Source organism: Chelonoidis abingdonii, chromosome 23, assembly GCF_003597395.2.
Source record: "Chelonoidis abingdonii isolate Lonesome George chromosome 23, CheloAbing_2.0, whole genome shotgun sequence".
NCBI lineage: Eukaryota > Metazoa > Chordata > Testudines > Testudinidae > Chelonoidis > Chelonoidis abingdonii.
This window is the reverse complement of record NC_133791.1, coordinates 9,810,665-9,835,772: the sequence shown is the minus strand read 5'-3', so window position 1 is coordinate 9,835,772 and position 25,108 is coordinate 9,810,665. Positions and strand designations below refer to the sequence as shown.

General features: G+C 40.6%; 1 protein-coding gene across 1 annotated transcript in view; it reads left to right on the top strand.

Annotated features, from left to right (window-relative positions):
- The window catches only part of LOC142045757 (arginine-glutamic acid dipeptide repeats protein-like), a 256,334-nt gene extending 240,544 nt beyond the window's left edge, over nucleotides 1-15,790 (top strand). The window contains exon 11 of the mRNA XM_075060204.1: nucleotides 15,708-15,790. Coding sequence (XP_074916305.1) covers nucleotides 15,708-15,761 — 54 coding nt within the window. The 3' untranslated portion in view covers nucleotides 15,762-15,790. The remainder of the gene's footprint in view (nucleotides 1-15,707) is intronic.
- The last annotated feature ends 9,318 nt before the right edge of the window (nucleotides 15,791-25,108 follow it).

The window sequence follows — 25,108 nt, the reverse complement described above, 5'->3', positions numbered from 1 at the left end:
TTGCAGTCAAAAGCTTGAACTCAAATCAAGTGCGGTGGGTTATTTACTTTGACAAGTCATCCATAGAAAAGAGATCTGCATCTCAATTTGTATGATTTCCTTTGGGATTCTTGCCAACATTGTGTCTAATTATTCTTGGATTTGTCCTTTGCTCTAAAGCAGAGGAGCTCTTGAGGTGTTTTTGTTTGTTTCCCCTGTATCAACTGCAAAAAGTCACTCTTTAGAGGTAGCAATAGTCTAAAGAGTAATTGATGATAATGGTCCAAACCCCAGTGGAACAGTATTTCTGCAATAGGGAGCTTCCATTAGAAATACTATCTGAGTCCTGAAAGGATCAGAGAGCATATTTCAAGAAGTCTGAATGCAGCTTTTTTGTGTGTAATGTTTCAAATTGAGTGACTTAAAAAAAAAAAATGACAAAAGAGAAACTTCAGACTTCCTTTGCAGTGTTACTTTAATAAATTGATGTGCATTTAGGAACTCAATATGTTTTGGATAGTGAAGGATAAATCTTGTACAAGGGGGGAGAAAAATGAAAATATTATTCTGGTGCTTAAGTAAAGAACCCAAGTAGTGATTTGAGCAGTCTGCAAGGTAGTAATTAACCTGATGCTCTGGTCTTGCTGAACTATTACTTATAGGTTGCGGGGAGAGTTAAGAGGTAAAAGGTGTCTGTCTGTGCTCACTCACCTGTGTTATTACTTGGGACCAGAATGAGGCAGTTTAGTATCTATGATTTAATGGAGCTCTGTAGTTTTGTGTGTTTGCGGGCAGTGTGTTGTTCTTTAGTTTATACCATGAAATTATTTAGTTCAAAAAAAAAAAGGAAATTAAAAATATGGAGGGAGAAACTATGAAAATGTCTTTCATTTGCTTTTGGTTTGATATTTAAGGTTGGTAACGATGCACATAGGGCATCCTTAGCCCTGTGGAAGGTGGCTGTGCTCTCTGGCATTGAGGTCCTCCAAAGGAAAAAGTCATAACCTTAAGCCTCCTCTGAAATCATTGTTGGCTGTGATGCAAGAACTTGGAGGCTGAGTGGGTAAAAGATAGGGAGGGAGATCTCAGAACTTGGCTGAGTTATACAGAGAGGGATCTCCCTTGGGGGAAAAAGGATGCCTAATGGTGTTACTGTTCATACCTTGTGGAAGAGCTCCTGTTCCAGTTCAATTCATTTCTTAGGCTACGTCTTCACTACCCGCCGTATCGGCGGGTAGCAATCGATTGCTTGGGGATCGATATATCGCGTCTCATCTAGATGCGATATATCGATCCCCGAACGTGCTTATATCGATTCCGGAACTCCACCAACCGGAACGGAGTTGCGGAGTCGACATGGGGAGCTGCGGACATCGATCCCGCGCCGTGAGGACAGTGAGTAATTCGATCTTAGATACTCTGACTTCAGCTACGTTATTCACGTAGCTGAAGTTGTGTATCTGAGATCGATTTTCCCCCGTAGTGTAGACCAGCCCTTATATTTCCCTATTTCTATATTTAGAATTTCCCCTTGATTATTTCCTTCCTTTGCAGAGTTAACTAACCATTGGAAGCACAAATCTTAAGGACCAAAACCAATTTGGCATATGCGAACATACCCAATTTCTGTGACTATAAAACTAACAAACAAAAAGGAGCTAGTATTTAATGGGGTATTAGGATTTCTGTTTTGTCAGTTCACGGTTAGGAGTGTTGGCATGCCTGATTTTTATGAGTGCTAATTGTACCAGAGAGAAGTATTTCCAAACCATTTCTCCAGTTTGAAAGGTAGCGAGTGCACCAAGGGAAAGTGCAGGGGGGGGGAGTGTTAAGGGTTTTTTTAAGTTTTGGTTTAGGTTTAACATATCAGAAGGCACTTTATCTGATAGTTTCATTTTTAAAGGTGGTTTAAAACAAGCCACAATCAGGAGTGAATCTGTTCCTGCACAGAAAAATCTAATGTGAACTATAAGCAACAGCTTTATTATTGTACTGCCTCTTGGCAGCAGTAAATTGTTTGTTCTGTGTTTCTGGGTCACAAACACTCCAGGTCTCTGTTTTTTTGTTGTTTTTTTAAACTCTTAGAATGCTGTTGAAAATGAGACTCCCAAAAACAGATACACGCACATCGCTCAGGCTATGTTTTCTCTACCCAAAAAGGTGTGTTTTTTTACAGTGTACATCAGTTATCCCATTGTAAAGAAAATAATCCTGCCCTCCCCAAACACTGTTTTTGGCAGTAAGGTGTAGTCTTAGTTCCCCTGTGCTTGAATGTCTCAGTGTGTCCATCCTGAGCTTTAATTTCTCTGAGCCGGGATCTTCATTTTTATTCCTTGTACAGGCACGAGCCCATTGTGATCACTTAAATCTAGATAATACGGATGAGACGGTAGAGTCTGTGTCCTTTTTTGGGTGGAAATGATTCACTTGAAGTTTCAAATTGAAACGGTTCCCCATGTGTGTTTGATAAGGATACTCTTTTCATTCCGCTGTATACAGCAGAGAGAGATCAAATAACCTGAGGGATTTTTGCATTTTCAGCCTGTTCTCAGTGCAGGACTTGTTGCTGTCTTCAGCACAGATCCCCTTCTGAAACCTGATGGTACAGTGCTTAACCACCAGGGGGTGATCACTCTAGCAAAGGCTTGGAAAGAAAAATAGTTTTTTTCAGCTTATTCAGTTTGAGGGAAAATAGATGGCAGACAAAAGCAGCTTTCAGACAAACATGCCCTTCCCTCCTGGCCTCTTCGTCTTGTTCCTGCGACATAGGGCCAGGCAACTGCAGTAATGTGAGGATGGATAGTGATGCTTGTGGCAATCCACAAATTATGTTTCTAAAGAGCCAGAGTTGCTTATCAAATGTCCTTAGCTTTCCTTCAGCTCTAGAAAGTCAGCATCTTCATCTATTTTTTTCTCCTGCTGCTGCTTTAATACCCAGCCTTTTTTGATCTGTGCATCAGCTTCTGATGTGCCACTGCAGGCTGCTCTTAGATCAGGTTTCTCGGCATGCTGTTGACTTTATCTCGTTTACCGGATCATATTTCTGTTGCCATACACCCTGTAATCGCAGCCTCCCCACAGCTTTTTAACAATTAGTAATTGAGCAGGACGTGTGTGTTCATTACAATAGCCTTTTGATCTTGATTTTACAATCATGCAGTGTTGAGCATGGAGCAGAGGCGGGGGAGGCACTTCTCTGAAACACATTTTTTGACAGAGAGAAGTCTGTTGTTTCAGCCACTTGGCTATTTGTCAGCAGTTCTCAGACTTCCCTCTTGTGTTGGTTGCTTGGCAACCCAGAGCTGGAGCAATCACACTGTGGCCAGTGCATTTCCAAGAGCAGGTTGGTGGATGATTTATCGGTAGGGCTGTGAGGCAGGAATGGACCTTTTAACAGGAGCCGACATGAAACATGAAGGCAAGAGAGAGGCTAACTTGAGAGCATTGTCTGGGGAGGTGTGATGAAAACACCCAGAGTCAGTAACGAGAGGCCGCAATAGTGCAAAATAAATGCTCTTCATTTAGGGATAATTGATTTTGGAATGATGTTCTTGTCTAGGATTTCACACAGAAAACCGGTACTAAGTAGGAAATTAATAAAAGATTTGCAAACTGCTTTGGGTGAATCTGAATGGTGAAATCTCTCTTGATAAAAACAGCCCTCCTAAAATACTGATGGAAAAATAAAGCTGGGGTTGGTTAGCATGTAAGGTTAGCAAGCAGCAGCCTAATAGCCCTAAGCCCACGGGCATGACAGAATCATTCTCTTCTTCACCAGCCTTGGAAAAGCCTAGTAGCCATTGTGTCACCTTCAATATCATGTTCTGTCTCAAACTGATTTTTCAATTGATCCTTCACAGTACATAGGAGAGAGGAGAAGAAAAGAGGAGTTTTATCGACTGGCATTTGAGAAGTAGTTTTTTTGTGTGCCTGAACTAAAACCCTCTCCCCATAACCCATCTCCAGTAAAATAAACATAATGAAGTTTGGATAACATTTAGCAAAATGCCCCACTTCAGTTTCTTCTGCTAAAATGTGGAGCTTTTTCCATTGTAATTACAGTATAATCTGGGCAGGATGGTAGGTGAAGGAAGCAGTGACAAGAACAGCATTTCAGGCATAGCGCTAGAGGAGGGAAGGGGAGAAGGGATGGTTAAACCAGTTTGACCTCTTAAATAGCATCTTAAATACTTTTATTTAAAAAAAATTAAATGGGTTTGAAACTAGAAATCCCACTCTGCATGCAGTCTCATTTAGCCAACTGTGTATGCAAATGTGCTATTAATGTGTTTGCATTCAGTATAAATATAAAAATCTAATGTGTTTATGTATGTAATTTACACACAGCTGTTCTCATGCTCACTTAATACCAATATTTTCAGCAGTCGAGAGGTATCATGGGAAATCTATTGTTCCAAACAAAAGCTTAGCAGTACAGCACCGTGGAGGGGGCTCATTACCATCCCAAGATCCTTTGGCATTCCCTTGAGGGAGGGAGTCCGCTTAATGTCTGTGTACATGGTATATAGTTTGTGTATATGGCTACAGATATATAGAATAGGTAGGCTCTGGAGGAAAGGTGTGCACCTCTTTGTTTATGTATAATATTTGTGACATGAATCCCTATGGTGTTTGAGGTATGGTTTATTTCTTTGTGTTTTTTAAGAAAAAAAATCCCTGGAAAATTAATCCTTTTGGGAGTGGAAGCTGGATTGTTTAGTATCTTTAGACCCTGCAATAGATTTCTTGTTCTTCATTTTGTATTTTCTAGAGTTATCAGGATGGCACTGAGGGTGCTTTGGAGATGTTATTTGTATCCTTGGAAAACTTTTCATGTCTCCTTCTAATAGAGACCAGTCTGTAATGCAAAACCATCAAAATGTTATGTGTATATTTTAATTGCTACATATGTTCAGGAAATTTGTAAGCGTCAGTGAAAGCCACTTTTATTTTGTTAGTATACCACAAAGGCATAGGGACCAAATTCTACCCTGGTGTAATAGGTGTCTCTTCATTTAAATCAATCAAGAGAAGAAATCACTGGAGAAGCACCCATTCACACCGGGGTTGAATTCAACCCTTCTCTGTTGATCTACGCTCTGCAAAATGAAAATGAGGCCTAAACTGATACAAATGTTTCCGATGGAGGGAGTAGAAAAAGGGAAGTATTTTTAATTATCCTTCCCTTCTCTCCCCCCCCCCCAAAAAAAACAAACAATCCAACAACAAAAACTAGTGAACTGGGACCTTATGAACTTTTTCATGACCTAGTTACAAACTACTAATACACATGCTTAAGAAATGGATGGATGTGCAGTGCTTAAACTACAGAAGCTGTTATAATATGAGAGAAGAAAAATGTCTTAATCCAGGGGTTCTCAAACTGGGGGTCATGAGGTCCAGGGTCATGAGGTTATTACATGGGGGGTCGTGAGCTTTCAGCCTCCACCCCAAACCTTGCTTTGCCTCCAGCATTTGTAATGGTGTTAAATATATAAAAAAGTATGGGGGGGGGTGTCACACTCAGAGGCTTGCTATGTGAAAGGGATAACCACTACAAAAATTTGAGAACCACTGTCTTAATCCAAGTTACAGTTCTGCAGTTAGTGTCAGATTATTTTAATTCTGGTATGGAACTGAGGTGCAGCAACTGGCACCAGGTAGGTAGCTGGCAGTTTTTATCCCTCTGTTTCTGCTTCAGCTTCTTAACTAGCCCGTGCTCATTTTACTTGCAAAAACACTGAAGCATATTTTCTTATCATCACTCTGTGGCAATGCCTTTTGAAGACCAGAAATAATAGAAGAACTTTTGTGTAGTGACCCATGGTCATCTAAACCAGTGGCTCTCAACCCTTCCAGACCCCCAAGTCTGATTTGTCATGCAGACCACCACGTTTCACCTCACTTAAAAACCACTTTCTTACAAAATCAGCCCTGAAAATACAAAAGTGACACAGCACACTATTACTGAAAAATGGCTTACTTTTTCATTTTTACCATATAAAATAAACCCACTGGAATATAAATGTTGTACTTACATTTCAGTGTATCGTATACAGAGCAGTATAAACAAGTCATTGTATGAAATTTTAGTTTGTACTGACTTCACTAGTGTTTTTTATGTAGCCAGTTGTAAAAATAGGTCTATATCTAGTATCCCCTGGAAGACCTCTGCATACCCCCAGGGTACTCGTACACCTGGTTGAGAACCATTGATCTAAACACAGAGCCCCACTATGAAAAAGATCTCTGATAACAAAGATGTGCAATACAGCTCTGGACTTTTTTAGCCAGTTACTTCATCTCTAATGTACATGCCCCATTAAATCCAGGTCCCAGCTTTCATAGGCCTGTTGGGTCTCTGTCAAAGGTACATCAGAAAAGAGAAATAAAGCTCCTCAGAGTCGAGCCTTTGGGCTTAGAACAGCATCTTTAAAAGAGGAAAGTTCCAGCTGGTGGGCATGCAGGTTGAGATTCGTATGTGCAGTGTGCGCAGGAACTGGGGCTGACAGACCTCAGAACACATCTTTGGGAGGGGGATGATAAAAGTGCAGGGGAACGAGGGGACAGTGGAGTGGCAGACATTCCCCAAAGATCTACTGCCACTGCTGTTGGCTAGTCTGAGAACTGCAAGTAAATCTGCTCCAGTATCATGGGCTGTGGAACAGAGCATGAGGGTCCTCAAGAGGCTTCTGAAGCTGTTTTACTAAGTCAGTTTCCCTACTGGGTAGATTTTTGCAAGCTTGCTGGGAGCTCATATAACAAACAGGAGACTGAGTATCTAATGCTAAGGTTAGAATTGTTAGCTACCTCAAAATTAAATTTAAAAAACATTAAACAGAGATATGATTCTGACAGGAAACAATAAAAAAAGGAAGTTCAGAAGAGGTTGAAGCATATCCTGTCCTCCCAGCCTTGGGGCATATTACAGGGGCACTGCAGAGGCTTGAACGTGAATTTTTCTTGACAAGTTTTGGGGTTTGGGGGGGTTTTTTGGTCCTGAAGGACTGCCCTTGTAAGAGTTCCATGTGAGTTTCAGTTGGGATGTGATGTTCACTTCCTGTCCTAATCTGCTGTGCAGCGTTTCTTTTATATGCTGAAACCCTGGGCCCCACTGTCATCCCAAGGCCTGTCTCATCTCCTTCATAGTTTCATCTCCTCTTCAAAGTGAACTTTCCTTGCTGCTGCTCCCAAAGTGGGGTATTCTCAAATCCTGGATAGAGTCTTTCTCCTCCTGCTTCTGCATCATACAGCCTCGGTGGGCTCCATGCCAGGAAGTCTCTGCCCCCAGCTGCTGATGCTCTGAGCTCTCACATCCTGCTATGTCCTGGACGCTGAGCAGTAGGGCTAGCTGGGGAGTGGAAGAGTATACTAGCTTGGCCATGGAAATGCCAGTCATGACTGACTGCAAACAAATGTTCCCCAGAGAGCTTGCCTTCCAGTTCCCACAGACATACCTGGTGCACTGCCCTTAGTGGCCCCCAAATAACTAGGCAGTTCACCTCTTGCCACATGAGAGCCTTCAGGGAACTAGTCAGTTTAGGGCTAAACAGATGTGCTGCATTTCTGTGGTAGTTATGTTGATTCTTTGTCTAGCCTGGATGTATGTTTCGGAACCAGATCCCCCTTCTTACTCAAGAGATCCATTTGGTCTTTAATGGGACTTCTTACTTGAGCAGGATTTGGCCCTGATTTTATAAAGTGTGTTGCAGTCCTTCAAGATGAAAAGTGCTAGAGAAGATAGTTATTTTCCTGTTGCAATAAGGTTTCATTGGATGAAAAACATTATGTACTTGAAAACAGCAAGCTACGATCTTCAGTGTGGGATAACTGACATCTTAGGCCTAGTAACCAACCGTAAGTAGCCCTCTAAGGAAATACTGCCAAGAGTACCCCTATTTGTAGAGTATATTCAATTCCATTCTGTTTTATCAGCGAACATCTTTATTTTTAACATATACACATTAAGTTTAAGTTATGTAAAAATACAGCCAAGCTTTTAATAAAATGTACTCAGTGTACTGAATTTCAGCCAAGGTACATATATGACGTCTGCATGCTAAAAAATAGTAATTGTTTTGGGCAGTCCAGAAATTTGTGTTGCACACTAACTGGTTTTTGCAAATGCAAGTAAGTTTCATTTATTTTTCCAGCTAGGCAAAGCAACTGATGTAACTTTTCATCCTGTAAAATTTGTTTCAGAATTAAGATGCTTTTCATTTGTGAATTTTACTTTGTGCCATTAACTGTTGGAACAATGTAAAACTTTTTACTGCATGTTATTGTGAAATCTGTTGGGCATATTTAATGGGGAAGATGACAACTTCAGTTGGCAAAGGCTTGGAAGATCTTAGGCCTCTTAAAAACATACTGTAAATGTATTATAGCATTTGTGATAGCAAAAAGTGCCACACTGGGACTTCCATTATAACCCCCATTTTCATAGGCAGAAACTTTCTGTGCATGGTCAAGAGTGGAAATATTCCCTAAAGTTTGAGGAAAAATCCTTTTATCAGTTCTTTCATATACTTTTTGGCATTTCAAGGTGTTTTTTTTTTTTTATATATATATATATATATATAATAAGCACATAAATATCTGGGGGGAATCCTCCATAAGTGTAAACAACACTCAGGATTTGGTCATTTTCTGAGTTGTGGAAACAAAAGAGACACAAAACTGACTGAAAAATCACTTCTGAATGGGATAAGTAGGCATGTGTGAGAAAGTTAATGTTTTCTGTGAGAATCTGGCCTTTCCATCATACGGGTTAAAATTTGTGACTTTAAAATGGACTAGACATAGGGTTTTATTTATTTTTCAATTTTTAAAATTTTAATTTTATTGCATGTTTTTAGAACCCATACAGCCAAACCTAATTTGGATTTAGGCAGTTAACAAAGAGCAAACAAAAAGAAAAAAACCAACAAAATCCTCAATCCTAGGTTAAACCCTAGGGTGCTGAATTTCAGCATGTAGCAGCAAATTTTCCCTGCCAAACTATAATCCCTTGATAATAGAAACCCTGATGCATAACCTTAACTACAGCATCGTAATGGCATTATCATCACTTTGATAAACATGCCATCTGAGCTCTGTTAGTCAGAGCATAATGGCTTTGTGTATCTTGTCATGGTATTTGTTTCTTGGGATAAAATATGGGACCTACAAGTAACACACATGCAAACATTAACATGCTTGTTCCTAGTGCTTCCTTGGTTATTTATAGCCCCCTGTTAACACATTGTAGCAGGATACCATAGAACCTAATAAATTACATTGGGGGGAACTCAGATTATAAAACAGCATTAGGAGACCTTGTGTCCGTCTGGTCAATAGCCATGGCAACCATTTCACAAAACATATGGATGTTGTCTATCAGCAGTGGCTGCTGAACCATCATCAAGCCAAAGGATTTCCTAATGCTACTTTACAATAATAATTATACTCAGAGTACTTAGCACTCATTTAGCTCCTGCTGCACTCTTCTTCAAGGTGCTGTACAAATATGAATTATGTCAAAAACTCTGTAACAAACAAATATGTTTCAAAAAAAAGGTGGAAAACTTGGGTGGTTTTCATAAAAAAAACCCACAATACTGAATTAGTGTTTTTAGACCACTTTGCTCCAAACCCCCTTTTGCACTTCCCATCAAGACTCTTCATTTTCCCATGTATCTATGGGATCAATATGTACTGCTCCACTGTCCGCCGACTCTACCTCACTCTTACAGGTCAGGAACTCAACATCTCTTGACAGTGGGGCAGTCTCTCCCCCCTCCCCCAAAGTTTACTTCCCCTTCCTACCAGGCTTTCTGCAAGATTGCTCTGAAATACAGTGTTAAAAAGCACAGAGGAATGTGTTGCTCCTGATTTAAAGATGTATTGAAGTAGTAAGGAAAGGCAATACCTATAGAGAAGAGTATATGGGAAAATGGAAGCCAAGATGGGTTTAGTAGGCAACTCGGGCCATCACCAAATGTGGAGCAACAAGTTACTCCAGTCTCAGCTCTTTTTGTATTGAAACAGTTTTTTCAAAGCAGCCTCATTGTACATGACTGAGAGGAAGAAGGAGGAAAATTGTAATGTGATTTGGGGAGTGGGGGCAGAAATGGAGATGGAAACTGACCAGTGGCTGGAGCTGGAAGGGAGAAAAAAAAATTTAGAAAATAAATTCGAATAGAAATACTTAAGAACACAGGAACAGCTATACTGAGTCAGACCAAAGGTCCATCTAGCCCAGTATCCTGTCTTCAGACCATGGCCAGTGCCAGGTGCCCCAGAGGAAATGTACAGAACAAGTAATCATCAAGTGATCCATCCCCTGTCTCCCATTCCCAGCTTCTGGCAGACAGAGGCTAGGGATAGGACACCTACCCTTGCCCATCCTGGCTAATGGCCATCGATGGACCTATCCTCCATGAACTTATCTAGTTCTTTTTTGACTTAGTTGTCTGCAGTTTTATTGGTTTGTTTTTAGCTTCTTTTACATAAATTATGGAGCTATTTTTAGTTGCCCAAAGATATGTATTTTATTAATAAAAATAAGTCTGTCTTTTGCCTCACAGTATTTGCACCGATGCAGTGCACTGTTAACAGTGCACTGATAACAGTGCAGTGTTATCATCCAAGCAAGTCTCTCCAGGCTTCAGCCTCCTACTTCTCAGCGCACCTAAGGCCTGATCATATCCCCTCATGACATAAACGTCTGTTGTTGCTGAAAAGCCTTTCAGTTCCAAGGATTCCTGTTTATATCAATGTGGAAATGACAGCACTGCACTCATCAAAACCATAGGTTCCCTTCCAGAGTGTACAAAGTCCAGGCTGGACACCTGGTGCTGTCATTTTAATGTCTAGCCATAGTTTTCTTTTAATACCCACCATGTTTTTTAAGTAACAATGAGAAGTGTAAGATGGTTTCAGTTTTCTCACACAATGGTATGCTTGTGGAAGGGAAGCTACAGTTAAAATTTACTGTTTTGTTTTGGAGATTACTGTTCGTGTATGAAGTTGTTTCTTAGCTATTTAGTGTCTACCCTATTCATAGATTTTAAAGCTATTGTGATCACTTAGTTTGACCACCTGCATAACACACAGGCAAGAGAATTTCACCCATTGATTCTTGTGTCCAGTTTAGTAACTTATGGTTAAACTAGATCATGTGTTTTGGAAAAACATCCAGTAGTGATTTAAAGATTGAAATTGCACTCTTATTACCCATGCTAATTCCACTGAATAAGCATTAGGTCAGTTGCTGTGGTTGAAATGGTTGAATGGTGAAGCCTATCAGATCATAGGTGTAGCGAAGAAGTGTAAGCAAACTATGTGATTGGTAGAGGTTTCAGAATGTCAACAAAATTGAAATGAATCAAGCTTTGGAAATAGGGCATTGTCTAACCCACTGTTGCTGTTGAGATAGGATATCCCACATTTACATTCCTGATAGGTACTTTTGGCATTTCATGAACAGGATAGGAAGGAATTTGGAATTGCTTTTTACTGCAAAATTAAATCAGAGCAGATGGAAAAAGTTGGTTTTAAAAATAGACAACTATGACATAACTAAAAATTGTCAACTCAGAATTACTTATTTAAAAATCTCCTTTTCCCCATACTTTTCATCATTTTTTTAAACAACATCACAATCAAGTGAATGAAGAATATAATTCATCAGATTTTGCACTCCACAGTGAAAATGTACTTAGTTTTACCAAAAAAAGAAGAAAAAATATTTTTTTTTTTTTGCACGTGGTGATTAAACACAACTGCTAAAATGCCATTAAGAGCCATTGATAGCAGGCTAAGTCTGCAATGGTATCTTTATTCAGTATCTCCAATTTAGCATCTGACATTTCCTGTTGTTAAATTTATTGTGGTGAATTTGCTAAATTAGGTATTTCAAACAGTTCCTTTTGCAGAAAGAGTTGCATTTAGTTTGAGGAGTGGTAGAGTAGGCTGGAAGGTGGAAGAATTATAACAACACTTATCACTTGTTTACAAAGTTCAGCTGTAGGTTTCTAAATGCTTTGGAGGTGGGGGTTCCGTTTTACAGATGGACAAACTGAGTCCATTTGCCCGGTGTCTCCCAGTGAGTCAGTGGAATTAGTGGGAGTAGAACCCATGTCTTCCAGCCCCGTGACCTGGACCACAGGTTGCTCTGACATTTTGCACTGACCTTGCTCTTCCATAGATGGATTGTTCTGTTAAAGAGAACAGTTGTGTCCATATGATGACCACTCTTTGGAACTGCTTTCTTCACACTAATATTTCTGTGAAATTATTTATATTGAAATTTCAAACTACTCTGTTACCTGATGCTGCAAATGAATAGTGCCTATAATGCAATGCGTGGAGACAGTGATGTTAAAACTGAAGACCTTCCAGCCCAGAGCCATACTGAGTGTTTTTTGTTAAGAGTTGTAAAGCGCTTTGGGTTACATGCTGACACATACTTCTTGATTTGGCTGGTTTTCATCCTATGCTGCTGGTTGTATAGGTACATTGCAGTGCATTGTGGGATATAGAGGGCTGGCATTTGGGCATTATAGTCCTCCCATTGTGGCTGCCATCTTTCTCTGCAGTCGAAGCACATGATGTGAGGAGTGTGTTCACGGTGATGGGGGATAATGGCCTCTCTGACAACAGTGTGAAGTGCCCCTAATTAACTGACAGTGAAGCAAAGAGAAACACCAGTATGAAGAGTGCTTGGACCAGCGGTTCTGAAGATATTTACCATTGTGAGCTGCATATGTGTTTCCCAATGTGTTAGGTGGGCCGCATCCAATACTATGTGTATGGCCCTGAGGATGTCACATGGACTGCAGCTGTGTGCTGATTGGGCCATGGGTTGAGACTCACTGGCTCAGAGTAACACACTGCACCAGTCCTTATTACATAGTAGAGGTGTTCTTCTCTAAAGTCTGAGGAGTAAAGGCAGGTGTCTTCCTTATAGTCAAGATTCCTTGCTCAGGATCCTGAGTGCTTTTATTACCCCTCTCCTTGGCACTTTTACTGTTCTCTTGTGACACCATTTGGAGACTTGATCCAGTGGTTTAAAAGAAGTAAATGGGTGTGAGTAATTCAACTCTTGGATGGAAGTCCAGCCTCAACATGCAAATCATTGATAGATGATTCCTGCCTACGCACCAAAGAAGGGTTCCTGGACAATTGAACCAAAGTAGTTCTGCTGCCAAGGAAGCAAGGAATTTGTGCGGTTAATTCCACAGGGGATGCCTGCACAGCAGCACACTGAAGAGAGGTGCAAGGCTCAGAAGATCCACTGCTGTATGGATCTTCCACCCTATGAATGGAGCCCAGAAGGGGCATGGAGGGACATTTCAATGGGCTGAACTAGCTTCTGTGGGATAGTTCTGCCAGCACTTAGACCAGTTTTGGCAGATAGTATATTGAGATGAGAGCTGACTTTAATTATAAATTACCTTTCTGGGAGTTAATTTAATTTCCCCCATCATATATGCATTAGGGTCCAGATTTTCAGTGTCACCCAGTTTTTTGCAGGTAGAACTTGGCGCTCACAAATAATTGTGCCTGTATTATTATGCTTGCGAAAAAGGAAGCTCAGTCCAGGCCCCTTTAACAATCCAGTCACCAATTGTTTAGCTAGGATCCTTTTATACTGATTTATTTGTGAAATTCGTTGGGGGTGGGGAGGACTGGAAGCCACAAGTCCCAAAGCTGCAGACCAAGGTAAATAGCATGTCATAATATATTTAACAAATGAGGATGCAAGCCCTAGGGAAATAACACAGGAGAGGAAGAATATATTCCCTGGTTGGGAAGTTATTGAATGTTTAGAGCCAGAGAATAGATAGATAATGTGGGGAAGTGGAAGCCACAAAAAGGTCCCTAAGCTGCAACATTTGACACACTTAGCAGCTTAACTAGCCATATAAACCACAGAAATAGATGCATCAAAGCAAGGCGGAAACACATGGTGCTGGTTGGGAAGCTGTAGAACATTTAGAGCTGGGTGGCAGGAGATAGGTACCTGGTTCGCCTCTTCTCTTTAAAATAAAAACCTTAAAAAAAAAAAAAAAAATCACTGCCTCTGCAAAGAATTGTAGCTCCTGGCCCACCAAGCCCATTGGCAGGGGGAAGTACCTCCCCAACCACACTCTGTTAGGCCTTCAGTGTTTCTTTAAGGATTTAGCTCTTGATCCATTCCCTTCGGATCCCTGCTTTACTAATGACAGGAGCAGAATTCTGTGCATGTTGTTTTAGCCCTGCGGGTCCCAGGATATTAGACAGACAAGGTGGGTGAGGTGGTATCTTTTATGGGACCAGCTTCTGCTGGGGAGGGAGACAGGCTTTGGTGGAGCAGAATTGTACAGACAGTCTCCTTTTCAGGGGGCTTTAACCTCCGCCAGTCAGGCTGACCGCTTGCCTTGTGATCAGAGGCACCGGTGCGGGTGCTCCCAGGGCCCCCGTGGCCTTGTAGCTCGGGGGCCGGCATGCAGGGCTCCTTCCAAGGCGATCCAGGCCGCCTTTTGCAGCGCGCCCGAGGCTCGCTTGCCGAGCCGCGCAGCCCGGCGGAGATCACATGTGAAGCTGCTGCCGCCCGCTGCCTCCCTCCGCCTTTGCAGTGACAGGCGAGCTCTCCGCTCGGAAGCGCCGGGCTGTGCATGGCACCTGAGCCGGGTTTACCTGGGGCTGCCGGAGACGCCGCCAGGTCTCTCCCCGCATGCCGGGGGCCTTGCAAGCGGGAGGGAGCGCAGAGGACGCTCCGCGTTGGGGGGCTGGGGGTTTTGTATTATTATTTTTTACTGTAGCGCTCGCATCAAGCTCGCCGAGATCCCAGGCGAGCTCCAACAAGAATTCGCCACTTGGGCTCCGGCTCGCAGTGAGGCGCATTTCAGAGCCGGGAAAGGACTTTTATGGCTCATTTCAAGCTCACCCCACCCCAGTCTGGATTGAACAACCTCCGCTCTCCCCTGATATTTTTAGGGGCTGTCTGAACCCAAGGAAATTGCGAACAAAACCCACCCCCAAAGGAGAAGCCCCGGGGTGGGGGGAGCTTTCTCTTCTCCGAGTGGATTATTGCAAAGTGAAAGAAGAAAGTCTCTTGGTGCCTTGGATTTGAAACCAAACATGAACTGTCTGTAAAAAAAAAAAAAAAAAAAAAAAAAAAAGAGGGTGGGGGGAGGATAACAAACAATGATATTTTGCCCCCTTGAAGGAATTTTTATTTGGGAACCTTGTGCCTTTATGCCTACCAAAAGGTAGCGTGGATCTTTTTATGTGTGGGTGATGTGTGTGTCACCCGTGAAAGGACTTTTAACCTTTTCCTCACCCAGTTGGAGAGTCATTAAAAAAAAAATATTGTTACATTTCTTGCTCCTCCTTGTGGGGTGATTCTCCTCCTCTCTTAGTTGTAAATAGATTTTTGCTGATTTTTTTGTTTATTTTTATAGAAGAGCTGACTGTGTTTCTCAAGCCCCTTGAATGCTAACTGGGATCCATTTTGTACCAAGGGCTGAGCAGTTTTCTTTTTAGCCCAAATATTGAAGTTTGTGGTTCCAGTTCTAAGTCATCCTGAAATTTGAGAGTTTCTTTTCAAAGCCTGTCTCCTTTTGGATGCGTTCAGTTGTTGTATACATGGCACATCTCTCTCCTTTATCAGCAGGTCCTAAGAGGAGAGAGTTGTAATTTTGCTGATGAAAATATATTTTTTTCCTCCTGCTGCCACTCTGTTTTTAATCTTTACATAGAAACGCTTCATTAAAGGGCTGAGACAGTACCCGCAAGAACTTCTCAGATCCTGAAAGAGTTGTGGCCCCCAATAAAGAGCACTGTGCAGAGTACAATTTGGCTTTTATTGTAACTCGCCTCCCCCCCCCCCCCCCCCCCGTTGCTTCTCACCATTTGATCTTATGAAGCAGTTTCCTTTTAACCCTCAGTTGAGTGTCTGGCTCAAATGTATGGAAGAGAAATCCCCAGCTAACAAACGCTATGGTATTTTTTTCTAATGGCAATTTGTAAGCATTGTGTATGAAAGATATAAAATAGTCTTGTTGTTACTGAAGGAGGTCACAGAGGGTTGGGAAGGTATTTATGGGGCCCAAATCTAATTTTAAATATAGACATTGTCATGGGATAATTCATTTATGTCGTCAACTTAAGCTCAAATGGCAGTGGGTAATTAAGAAAAACCTAACTCAAAATAAAATCTGATTGAATCTGGAAGAATGAGGTGTGTGCTGGCTGCTTTTACCTTTGGACAGCAAATGTAAGACTTTTCTTTCCAAATTGAATTAAGGATTGTTACTTGTTTGACATTAATACAACTACATAATTGTCAAATTCTACTCAAAACATTGGTAAGCATTTAAGAAGGGAGGTAGATGAGGAAGAGTGTTGTACTTTAAAGGGTTTGGGAAGCTCTGGGAATCTGCTTAGTTTTTCCATTAGCTCTGATTGCCAAGCCTCTCTAGAAGCTTCGGTTTCCATGCTGCAGGTGTCATTTAACTACTTGTAGAGTGGTGTTGGAAAGCAGTTTTCAGTATTGCCCTGAATTTAGGGACAAGTGAAGTGAAAATGTTGGTGCAGTGCTTATTTTGCTGGATGAGAAGTGGCATTCATATTAATGTGATGCTGTTGAAAATATTTATTATACATCAATGGATGGACATGACTTAATATTAAATCTATTTTGTGTCAAACTTTAATGTTGAGTGGAAAAAATAATTGTAATAGTGCGTGGAGTTTTTTGTTTTTGTTTTTGTTTTTAAATCATCTAAGGATACTAAGTTGTTTCCTCCTGAGGTATGTCTTTGTGACATTATATTGTTACATCACAGTCTCTCATGGACAAAACATTAATACCATCACATGAATCAAACAGAAAGGGAGAGTGAAAGGTTTGTCGTAGAGAGTCTGTCCGTGGATTAATATACCAATGTTATTGGTAATGTTAGGAAATATTAGTTACTGCACCAAGAGCAAATAGACTTGACTTTACTATTTTGTTGCATTTTTATGAGTGAAGGTGGTTAGTACAGAGATCACATCTTTGAAGCAAATTGGACAATACTTAGCAATATTTAAAAAATCCAGGATGTAATCAGCTTAAGCAGTTCTTCCTTCATTATTCTTCAGAATAACTCTCCAGAAATGTTTTTAGGAGAGATTGGCTTTTAGATTGGAAGTGCATTTTGCTGCTAGGAAAGTAATTGAGTATTGAATACTACTTAAGAAAAATATGTCCATTTCAGCTACATGTACACGGAAATGTATTTTTAAAAATAAAATGCTTTCTCTCTCTGCAAAAGAATTTTTTTTTTGTGTATATCAAAGAAAAGACACATTGAAGTAAGGGAAACTGGGGGCCTATTTCCTACCCTATTTTCCAGGGCTGTACAATTTGTCTTTTGCTTTTGAACTTGAATTTCTCAGACCTTGTGCCCTCCCTAAAAGTTCTGTGAAGTTGCAAGCTACATGAAATTTGATACAGGCCATCACTGTTCAAGCATTACATTTTTATTGTGCTAGGCCTAAACTTCTAGTGCTGAGAAGATTAAGCATTAAGATGAAGCGATTTGAAGTAGAGTGTAGTAGATGGTATTGAGCAGGCTGCTTTAGCCCCTTGTGGTAACTGATCTACAAGTAACCCTTGACCTGCAACAGATTGTTTAATCTCCATTTCCTATTCTTGTCCACAAGTTTAGCTTCTGCTTTTTTAGTGCTCAATCTTGCACTTCTTGTTCACAGTAGAGGTTTTGCCTGAGTAAGGAGCGTAGGATCAGACCCGTATTAGCTAATGTTTGACTCCTTGGGTCTGCTTTTTCCTTTAGGAGAATTTCCAAACTATAAGGCTATGGAATTAGATCTGCCGTGATTTTCTTTCATCAGAATGGCTTCAAACTACTTGCCTGCCACCATTCTCCTCCAATATGAAATAAGCTCCTAATGACTTAAATTAGTCTCTCTCCGATTCATGGCCACTAGACCAGCACTAGGAGTAGCTCTGAAAAATGACTAAATAGGCAAGACAGAGCCTTGGGAGCTGCTCCCAAAGTCTGCAAAAAATATTTTAAAAGGAGTCAGGGCTATTTCTGAAGTGACCTGTCCTAAATGGAAACAAGATTATAGGTCATATATACTTCTAATTAATCAGAGCTCTCCAGGTAAATCATTCATATCTTGGGAGAGGAGGGCAAAGGTTATCCCCGCCTGCTTTGAACAGTTAAATAAATCTCAGTCGTCATGTACTGAGAAATCCACTTACAGTCAAACTTTCTTAATATCACTTCTGTTTCTAGCATAAGCCCCTTCTAGACATACATACACATATATGCCTCTTTTAGTGTTAGAGATCTACTGCCTGATACCTCTCGGATCTTGCACAGATCCTTGTTGCAATGTTACAAGAATTATGCTTAGAAGAATAAAATTGTTAAAGGCTGAACCTCATTCTAATTTACGTTGTCTGCTTTACACCACTGTTTAAATGGGCCTTAAGAATGGTGTGACTATAACTTCTGCTACTTTACTCTGGCCTGGGTGTAAATGGAAATGAGGTCCTATATCTACTGTGCTTTGTTTTCTACAAGCCTCCTAGAGAACACTCTGCTTGAGGAATGCCATCACTCCCACCTCCACCTATCCCCTACCCCCTCAGTGTATCATATCCTTTTAAAGGAAATCCTCTTATTTGCCAATTTGTGCATTTTAGCTGTGACACAGTTTCTTATAAATGAATAACCAGCAAGGAAAAGATCCTGATGAAAGAATGTATTTACCGTATATCAAAGCTGTGTGTTTTAGGTCTTCACACTCCCCATTTATTTCAAAGCAATTATGTCAGAGAGAAGGTTCCCAGTGGGCGTGTGCATAAATAGCTTTAACATTCTCTTCAAGCTTTTATGAGCAGTACACACAGGAACTAGAGCTAGCTCTTATCTGAGCATGCCCCCTGCTGAAATGGGAATGCTGAAGTTGATTAAGGAAAGCTAACAAGTTTATGGACCTTTAGTTGGATCAGTAAATGTTAACCGTGTAATACCCCAGAGAAGAAGGCCTGTGTGTAAAATTGTTTTAATATAATTTTTGTAATTTGCTTTGGGTTGTCATATAACTTTATATTTCTCTTTTCTTGCTAGTACCCTACTCCCCTCATTCCCTCGTGAATAGTTTTTCATACCTCTTCTGGTTAATACGCTGGTGGTCAAAATTGCAAACTATGTCAGACTAATTTTCAGGGAATCCGAGAAATATAGGACTGGAAGAGACCTCAAGAGTCCATGCACCCCATGCTGAGGCAGAATTAAATATACTTTTTGAGCATGCTAGCAACCTGGTTGGTCCTTTCCCCTTAATAGCCCTAAGAACGACGTTTTCAGAAACGCCTAGATCCGTTTTCAAAAGTGATGTTGGCACCTAAGTGCCTAGCTTGCTTTTGAAAATGGTAGTCGGGCTTCAGTTATTCTGAAAATTTGAGTTTAGATGTGCAACTAGAAGAAGGCACTTTGGTCAGTTGCTTTAGCTTTAAGTAGAAGCTTTCCATGTCTGGGCCTTAGTTTAAAAAACAAAGTTGAAATTCTGTAAGCCCCATGTTCGTAACCCTCATTTTACTCCACATTCCGCAGCGGATGGCACTGAATTACCTGAGCTGAAGAATTCTACATGAAATACCATAGGGATAGGCCTAAAACAAATGGACTGTAGGAGCCACAGGGCTGGGAGCTGGTGGGCATAAGTTTTTTTCATAAAACACTTAGCACAGTGGTGCTGTATAAATGGTAAAAAGATGGGAAGAAAGTGAGGCAAAGCACACTGGTATCTTTGTTTGTTCCAGGCTAGGAACTAGAGTTGAGGAACAGGTCAGGCAACTCTGCGGTTTGGCTTACCAGACATTGAGAACGTTCCTTTGTTAGAATTCCCAGTCAGGACCAGGAAGAAGAGAGAGCACTGAGTTGTGTTGTCAGGGAAGAAGCTTGGTCAAATTTAGGGCTGGCGCTGGGAGTCAGAGCTGAGTTCTATTCCTGTCTGGTTGGCTTGTGTGGCCTTGGGTAAATCGCTCAGGGACAGCTGCTTTAAGATATAAGAACCCTGAACTTCCATTGAGACTACTGCACATCCTCTTATGGCCAGCTTTTAAATGACAATAACCCTTATCTTTGGAAAGTGCGCTGAGATCCTTGAATGGCTGACTTATTTTTTTTTACAGAATGCCTGTAGTGCTGGTTGATCATGGCAGGAAGCTAATTGTCTGTCCAGCCTTCACCCACCAGGCTGAAGGGCTTGAGCTCATTTCATAGTTGCTTAGAGTTTGTCTGCACATGAAAATTGATTTGGAATAAGGCAGGATGTGATTTTAAAGCAGAGTACCTATTCTTGGTAACTGCATTTGTAGACCCACTTATTCTGGACTAAGAGTGCCTTTTTCTGGTGTGGTTTTTAATTAAATTAAGCAAATTTGAAATAAGTCACTCTTATTCTGGAATAATGGAATCATTTAGGAATAGCTATTCCACTCTTAGTTCACACTCTACAGCATTCCGAATTAGCTTTCATGTGTAGACAAGCCTTAGTGAATGTTTCAAAAAGAAGACAGTAAGGCTTTGTAGGGAGGAATTCAGTATTTAGTGCAGTCTTGCTCTGAGTCTCCACATTAGGCATAGAGGCTCACCTAGCATCTTGATTTTTGGCTTGGCCAGTTAGCAAAGGGTAAGAGAGAAAGAAGTTAATCTAGAGTCGTACCTGCGGGCTGGTGCTGTTGCATTTAGCGTCTGAAATCTGCAGTATTTATGAAAAAGTCATGAAAATCAACTGCCTCCCTTAGACCAAAAATGTATTCTATTAAATATGTGCGAAGTACTGAATATGTACCATCCTTTTCTTTAGGCAAAATACTGGCTTTTCAGGCAGCAAATTCCCTCTGCCCAAACTGAATTCTGTGGGTACTTATCTCTGAGACTGAATAAGCTGTACTCCGTTAATATTAGCAGGACAAAATGACTGCAGCCTGAGCTTTCAGCATAAAGTTTTATTTAATTTCCGATTGGGGGTTTAGATAAACAATCTGATTCTTGCCTCATTAATGCTTAATCTAGTGTTAAATAATCTACAATTTTGGCTTCCTCAGTAGCTCCTGAAAAATAGAGTGCTATAATGTATTGCAGCAAACCAGTGGAAGTTTAGAAACGTCACTGTATTTATGACACGAAGACTGGTGAGGTATTTGTCCTCTGTACAGTCAGTACTGTTTGTAATTAAGCTAATAGCCTAATGTTTGTCCAGCCCACTTGTAAGCAAATTAAAGGTAATGATTTTCTCTCACTGTATCTGGTCAAATAGTAGATGTTCCTTTAACAAAGGGAATGGAATAATTATTTAGGTGAGGGGTTTTTTTCACTCCCTCGGTATAAAATGATACATTAGCCTTGCATCAGCTTTTTCACATTAAAGTATAACATAACTTATTTTCACCAGTAGCTAAACTTAACTGTGTGTACGTGGCATGGACAGTATTACTCATTGTCCTCCTTTCCCACAGGAAATATATTTTGTTTGGACAGTATATTCCCCTAATGATGGCTATTAATACACAGTTTGGTTCTGGTGCAATATTTCTCACGTTGCCTTTGCTTCAGCAGCATAGAGCACTCGAATAAGGATAAGCTATGTATAGTTTTTTTTGTTCAAATGCCATACCTTTTTCCTTAATAACTTGTTCTACCCCTGATGCAGTCAGAGCTGAAATTTTCCATTAGAGTTTGAAATGACTGCCAACGTAAACAGCCATCGCTTCTTTTGGTTTCAGCTCTCCTCATTGCTGCTAGTGTTTCCACCCTATGGATATTGCAGTAGGAGGGTTTTATTCTTGTTAAAACAGGGACCGGGCTTCAGACTAATAAATCTGATGACCTCACACTTTTCTTTTTTTCTGCAGTCATAGCAGATATCCCACTGGGCTTTAGTCCAGTGTGAACAACAGGCTGCAGGAAGGGTTGGTTGCTCTCCCTGTGTAAGTGAACCATTAATTCATTTGCATAAGAAACAAACAGAAAAACCCACACTTCAGTAGGGAACATGTTGACTTGTTGGGTTTTTTTTACCCAGCAAGTGACTAGCTTTGCTGATTGATGGAACCCTGTATATTAGTGTGTCTGTGCTCGAGGTATAGTAGCCTGTTAGGCAGTCATGCAGTGGCTGACTTTCCACTGCACAGCAGGAGCGGATTGATCAAGTCATTGAATTTTATGAAATGTTTAACTTGAAGGAGCTGAGCCCAAATGGGAGAGTATCATGGATTTAAGTAAAAAGAACGAGGACTACTTGTAACACTTTAGAAACTAACAAATTTATTTGGGTATAAGCTTTCGTGGGCTGAAACCCACTTCATCAGATGCGTGGAGTGGAAAATACAGTAGGAAGATATATACCTCTACCCCGACATAACACGACCTGATATAACATGAATTCAGATATAACGCGGTAAAGCAGTGCTTCGGGGGGGCGGGGCTGCACCCTCCGGTGGATCAAAGCAAGTTCAATATAATGCGATTTCACCTATAACACGGTAAGATGTTTTGACTCCCGAGGACAGCGTTATATGGACGTAGGGGGTATGTGTGTGTGTGTCTATATATGTGTGTGTATATATTCACACGCGCGCGCGCACACACACACACACACACACACAATGAAAAGATAGGGGTTGCCATACCAAGTGGTATTGAGCTGAAAGCTGTTTACAAAGACCAGATATTTATCTATTGAGGGGGATTCAATAATGTGTATTCACCATGGTTTGCCTTGATTTTAGATGAGGAAACATTTGACTGTTAAACCTAATGCAGACTCTATTTTTTTGGATAGTAAAAAAATGGAAGGTTTGGAAAGGTGTTAAAAAAGTTCTGATGACGTCTGTGTTTGTCCTCTCAGGAAATTATTCCATATTTCATAACACAGATTAATAGAAAGTCCATTTCTAAACCAGGACTGCATGTTGGACAACCTCTTAGTTTGGGCTGTAGTTCTTATTTCATGCTTTATATACCATACACTCTCCTATGCTTTCTCTCTCGCTCTGTTGCAGTTTTCTTTCTGTTCTGTTGTGGCAGGTTGTATCCTAAAGGCATACATAATCTGTTATTTAAATCTTCTTTCTGAACTCTGCCTTTCTACATTGGACAAGCTCAGTTTCATGCCTCAGTGTCACCCATGTATGGCCATTAGTCTAATGACAAGGTCATACCTTGGGTTAGTCTACATGGAGCCAAAGACTACCCTTTCATGTATATGTGCCACTACCTACCATTGATTTCAGTAGGAGCACCGAGGTCCAGGGGCATAATCTGGCCTGTTTACATTGATTTTTCTAAAGTTTATCTTGTGCTTTTAACAGCTTTCCCCCCATTTTCATCAAATTAATTTGTTTTGGTGATATTAATAACTTTCCATTCACCCTGCTCCCCTCCCTCACTTCCCATCAAATTACTTTTAAAAACGTTAGACGAAATTAATTTGAAACTCTAACAGCTCAGGGTCTGAGCTGCTCCTTGGAGTAGCATACTGAAAACCTTCATAGGTGAAGCAACCAGGGACAATAAAAAGGTTCATTGTGTCCGTTGAACTCTCCAGTTCTGTGTAGTATGGGCAATAAATCAACTCTCTTGTTTGCACAGTGATTCTGTTTTCTAGTTTACTTATGAGATTGAAAACTATTGTTTATTTTACTCTGCAGGTTTAGAGGTACCTAGAGGTAAAATATATTGTTGCAAGCAAAAGAGAACCATTAGCCAATTGCATCTTGTTCTGTCAACGAGCCAGTGAGCACAATTCTTGCTTCGGTGGGGAAAAATACCTACTTGGAGATCTAAGCCAAGAATATTTGAGAAATTGATGCAGTATTGCACAACTTTCTCTTTCAGCAATTTAGGAAGAACGATGTTTATGTGACTCTTGCTAATTCTGTTACACAGACAGACACACTGTATTTTCCTTACCCTCTGTTTGATTTGCTATCATAAGACATTTTATTGTCTTGGTGGTTTAATTTCTTATTGAATCGTGAGTTCTCATTCCATGTTCATGCTGTAGGAACAAGAATCCCTTTGAAAAGAATGTTTCAGTTTTCAGCAGTGGAATTTCTGAATTTTGCATCTTCCCTTTCTTACAAGAAAAGGTATTAGCTTTTTTTTCTTTGTAGCAGCTGAGACTGTACCAGATCCTCAGGCATCAATCAAAGAGTCCTGGGAATCTCAGATATTTAAAGTAGGTCTCTCCTTAGATGTTTGCACAATTTTTTCCTCTTTTCCTGTTGAGTTTCATCTATCCTGACAATCATTTTCCATGGGGTTGGAGCAGCAAGCCCATCATTTTGGTTTGCCTTTTTCGCAGTGCAGAGGGTGAAGATATGCTTTAGAACTTGGATGTGGTTTTTAAAAAGGAAAAAAAAAGAGAGGCTCCTGAAGCAGCATCTTTGTTGTGAAATTTCCTGTCCAGGGATTGTTGACTCACCTATAAACTTTAGATAATAAGGTATAATGCTGTAGAGTTTGGGTAACTACACAGTGCCAAAGAAGCTCTGTTTTAGCTCTGCATGGTATTTTGGTTTCTGAAAAATATCCTGATAATCTGTTAGGAAAATATGGACACTTCAGCTTACATTTTCAGCAATCAATAGGGTTATTATTCAGATAATAGTAGGCACAGAGAGAGCACTACAAAAATAATCCTATTGATTGTACTTATGATCCCCATTTCTGTTGAATCGGAACACCTCGCGGTCTTTAATATATTCCCACTTCACTGTACAATACCACTGTGAGGTAGAAAAGTAGGTATGGTTACCCCATTTTGCAGATTGGAAGCTGAGACATAGTAAATGAATTGCTCAAGGTCATGCAATGTCTGTGGTGGAGCAGGGAGTTGATCGTACAACTCCCAAGTCCTAAGCACCTTAACCACCGGAGTTTTTCCTTTCTACTAGCACAAAGATTCATGTTCCTGGTCTCGAGTAAGATCTCCCATCCTACAGTTGTTTGGTTATGCTCATACTGTGTTGAAAGGCCTTGCTGTATTTTAAGAGCCATGATCATCTGTGCTGGAGGAGTGCATTTGAAGAAGGAACCTGAAAGCCCCTGTCTTGCAAGAGAAGTGTGTT